This window comes from Myotis davidii, unplaced genomic scaffold (genome assembly GCF_000327345.1).
Source record: "Myotis davidii unplaced genomic scaffold, ASM32734v1 scaffold147, whole genome shotgun sequence".
NCBI classification, from domain to species: Eukaryota; Metazoa; Chordata; class Mammalia; order Chiroptera; family Vespertilionidae; genus Myotis; species Myotis davidii.
The window spans coordinates 539476-543010 of NW_006383010.1; the positions used below are offsets into that span (position 1 = coordinate 539476).

Below are 3535 nucleotides of genomic sequence, written 5' to 3' on the forward strand. Positions count from 1 at the left end.
CAATGGGGGATGGAGAGAAAGCAAAGATGAGAGACATAAGTACAATCAGAGTGTCTAGGAAATTAAAGGGAAGATATCCTAAAACTTCCAGGAAATCTCCACCTATGAAACAAAGAAAAAAAAAAGCCTCTATTATTCTGTGAGCAACAAACCAAACTGGGTTGGGGTCTCAGACAATTTGCTCATATGACTGCAAAGACAGACAGAAACTTCCAGATTGGAGAGAGCTCCCCTGAGGGCTCCCAGATTGGAGAGGGTGCAGGTCGAGTTGAGGGACCCCCTCCACCCCTGTGCACGAATCTTCATGCACCAGGCCCCTAGTCATTTAATAAGAGACTACAATCATTACACACAAGTCTGGTATTTGCAACTCTCTGAAAAATATGGCCTGCCTTTGTTCAAAAGAAAACATGCCATTTTTTACTGCTACTCGCTAAGTTAGTCTCTTTGGTTCTCCTGTTCCCAGGAGTTTAAGGATATGCCTCAGAATTTTAATATGTGCTTAGTGTTTCCTTCAAGCTTTATGACTATCTATTTGTATCTCCTTTACCACTCCCATGCTACTGGGTGACAACCAAGCTGGGTTGGGAAAACACCAACTTAAAGAGGCTAGGGTTGTATTCTTGGCTCTCCCTTATCGGAACATCTTTAAAAATATTTTGGGGAGGCAGACAGATAATACAGTGGTCTTCAGTTAAGTTCTAGTTGACAGAATTAGGTCTGTGGGTAGCTGTCACAGAGGCACAGATTTGAGGCCTAATATGAGAAAGCTTTCTAAAAATCATCAACATACCACAAAAGAATTGACTGCTTTATCAACAAATCCTTCAATGCAATTATTTAATTAGTGATATTGTAGAGATTTATGCATCTTGTGGAGTTGAACCAAATGAGCTATAAATTCACTTTCAACTGAGATTCAATTCTACACTCGCATACCACACTTATGATCCAACAAAAACTCAATGAACTACCTACCAATGCCTCTCTATTTCCCTCAACCCTAAAGGAAACGCAAAATAAAATAAACCTTAAGTTTATATACATATGATACCGGGATATGAATACCAACTGTCATTTATTTGCCTGCAACGTTGAGCAAATCATTATTTCTCAAAGAACCTTAGTTTATTTGTTTTAAATAAGAAGGTTGAGCTAAATGACTTCTAAGGATCATTTTAGTTTAACATTTATGACTATAAATCCATTTCTAGCATCATATTTTCCTATAATACCTTATATTTATATAATATTTTAATCATTAATGATGTTTTGCTCTCTAATGTCAGGTCCTGTCCTAACATTTTATACTGTATTAATATACTGAATCCTTACAGCTCTCAGATGAAGGCAATGCAGCACAGAAGATTTGACTTGCTCACACTTACACAGTTGTGGAAAGAACAAGTAAAATGTCCTTTTTCAGTAAATCTGGCTGAATGTCTTCTATAAAAGCCCTATCCCCGCCCCCCAAAAACCTGCAAGCTATCTATACAGAAGCACTTTACTACTTGAGTAACCTCATAGGGAAGTGGAAAATACTCAATAGATTAAAAAACAAACAAACAATTGATAGATCCAATTTTAGTTTCATAAAGGGAACTTACTTGCTGGGAAAGAATAGTTACAGCTTCTTTATGCTTTGTATCCCTTAAGTTAACTCCATTAACAGCCAAAATAGCATCTCCAACGTGTAGTCCTCCACATCTATCAGCAGGTTGCCCTGGCTGGATCTCAGAAATGAGAATTGGAACACCATGTTCTTTCCCACCCTAACAAAAAACAAAACAAAGGCAATCAATTAGTTTACTCTTTGTATAAGCACAGACTATTCTAAAAATAAAATATTTTCTTGCAATATATTTCAGAAGCACCTATACTGTCTCTATAAATGCTGAGTAAAATCTTGTTTGCTGCTTAATGATAAATAAATCATTATGAGTTTCAAAGGGTTACCTCTTAGTAAAACAATTAATAACACACATGTGCTTTTTCCAAAAAGCATCTTCTAGCCCCTCCCCCCCAACAACTACAATCAGCTAACCCACTTCAAACACAAATAAGAATATTTATGTATTAGTAGTCTATAGCACTATTCAATTTTATCAGCTCTAAATCACTAACTGGTAACATAAACCATTCTGTTATGTACCATAAAAACAACTGTAAGCTCATAAGATGAATCTTAATTTCAGAGATGTTAAATGTGAAAAAATATGCAACACAGAATTAATGGAATGCAGTATTTGGTACATATCACTTTCCAGCTTGTATAGTTGTATGTGTGCGTACCTTATTTCTCCATTGTATAAACTTTTCATTATGAGAAATATTCCTACATTAAGCAATACCAGAACTAAAATGAACTCATGCAGTACCTAAGTATTGCCAACTGAAAATTAGAGTAAAACCACCTTATTCATTCACCTGGAACAAAGTACTAAGCAACAGCAAAATGACTCCAAATATATGTATTTAATAATAGATTGCTCTCAGGAATGTTGCCCAAGATAACTCTTTACAAAGGCATCAAATTTAAAAAGGAAGACTATTTAGACCCTAGAGCCAGTCAAATCTGACAACAAAGAAATTAAGCAAGAGAAAGTAACACATGTGCTACAGAAAAAAATAATAGAATCTGGAGCCATTTAACACGGAATAGTCATATTCATTCCCAAAGGCTCTTACAGGCATTACAGAATAGGATACAGAACTATGACGAGTCATAATAAAAATGTCTAATTGTAAAGTTATACGTAAGTTATTAGCAAGATTTACATACATACAAAAAAAAGTTTACACAAAAAGAGTGCCCCTGGGGATAAATCCAGTTACTTAGAAAATACATCCAGAATACTTTGTTTCAGTGATTTCCAATGTCTTAAGGAGTATGATGATACTAGGTAAATGTAGAAAAGAGACTGGAAGCACTACTTCTTACTGTAATTGAAATGCCCAGGCCTTCATAATCTTCCTTCAGGAGGAGAACTTTTCTAATTGGACCAACACCTTGGCTCTTCTTTAAAGAGTCTTGATCCTTATCGGGGGGAAAAGAAGAAAAATTAGTATCCTGTAAATAATATACCAAATAGAGTAAACCCATGCCATACAACTTGCTTTTATTAAATAAATCTTTATTAATTTTCTGCAATGGATACATAGTATGTGTTAAAGTAATTATTGATAAAATGGAAAAGTGAAAATAGTTTTTCTGTTAATATAGTAGAATGTATAGATGACTTTCTCACCCTTTCGTCAAATTCTTTAATACTGATAAAATCTCTTTTTAAACTGAAGGTCATTATAAAAAAAAATTGTCAGGAATTAATTGAAGAACAAATATCTTCAAGAAATAAAAATGGGTAAATGTTTATCTTCACTGGAAAATATGGTAAAGATCTGTATTTTATTTGACTGTAGAAATGAAAAACAAATTACCAACTGGATCATTCATTACTTTGAGTTCTGGAGTCTACCTTTTAAATAAAGGACCTTGCTCCATAAATAATTCCTTCTCTGATAACCTTTTCTCTTT

The 3535-nt window shown here is 34.3% G+C and overlaps 1 protein-coding gene across 2 annotated transcripts in view; it reads right to left on the minus strand.

The window, feature by feature from the left end:
- Positions 1-3535, minus strand: part of GOPC (golgi-associated PDZ and coiled-coil motif containing) — a 29318-nt gene that overhangs the window by 5493 nt on the left and 20290 nt on the right. For both annotated transcript variants that reach the window (XM_015557825.1, XM_015557824.1), the window contains 2 exons: positions 2942-3037; positions 1608-1772 (listed from right to left, as the gene is read on the minus strand). In XM_015557825.1, the coding sequence (XP_015413311.1) occupies positions 1608-1772; positions 2942-3037 (261 nt within the window). The remainder of the gene's footprint in view (positions 1-1607; positions 1773-2941; positions 3038-3535) is intronic.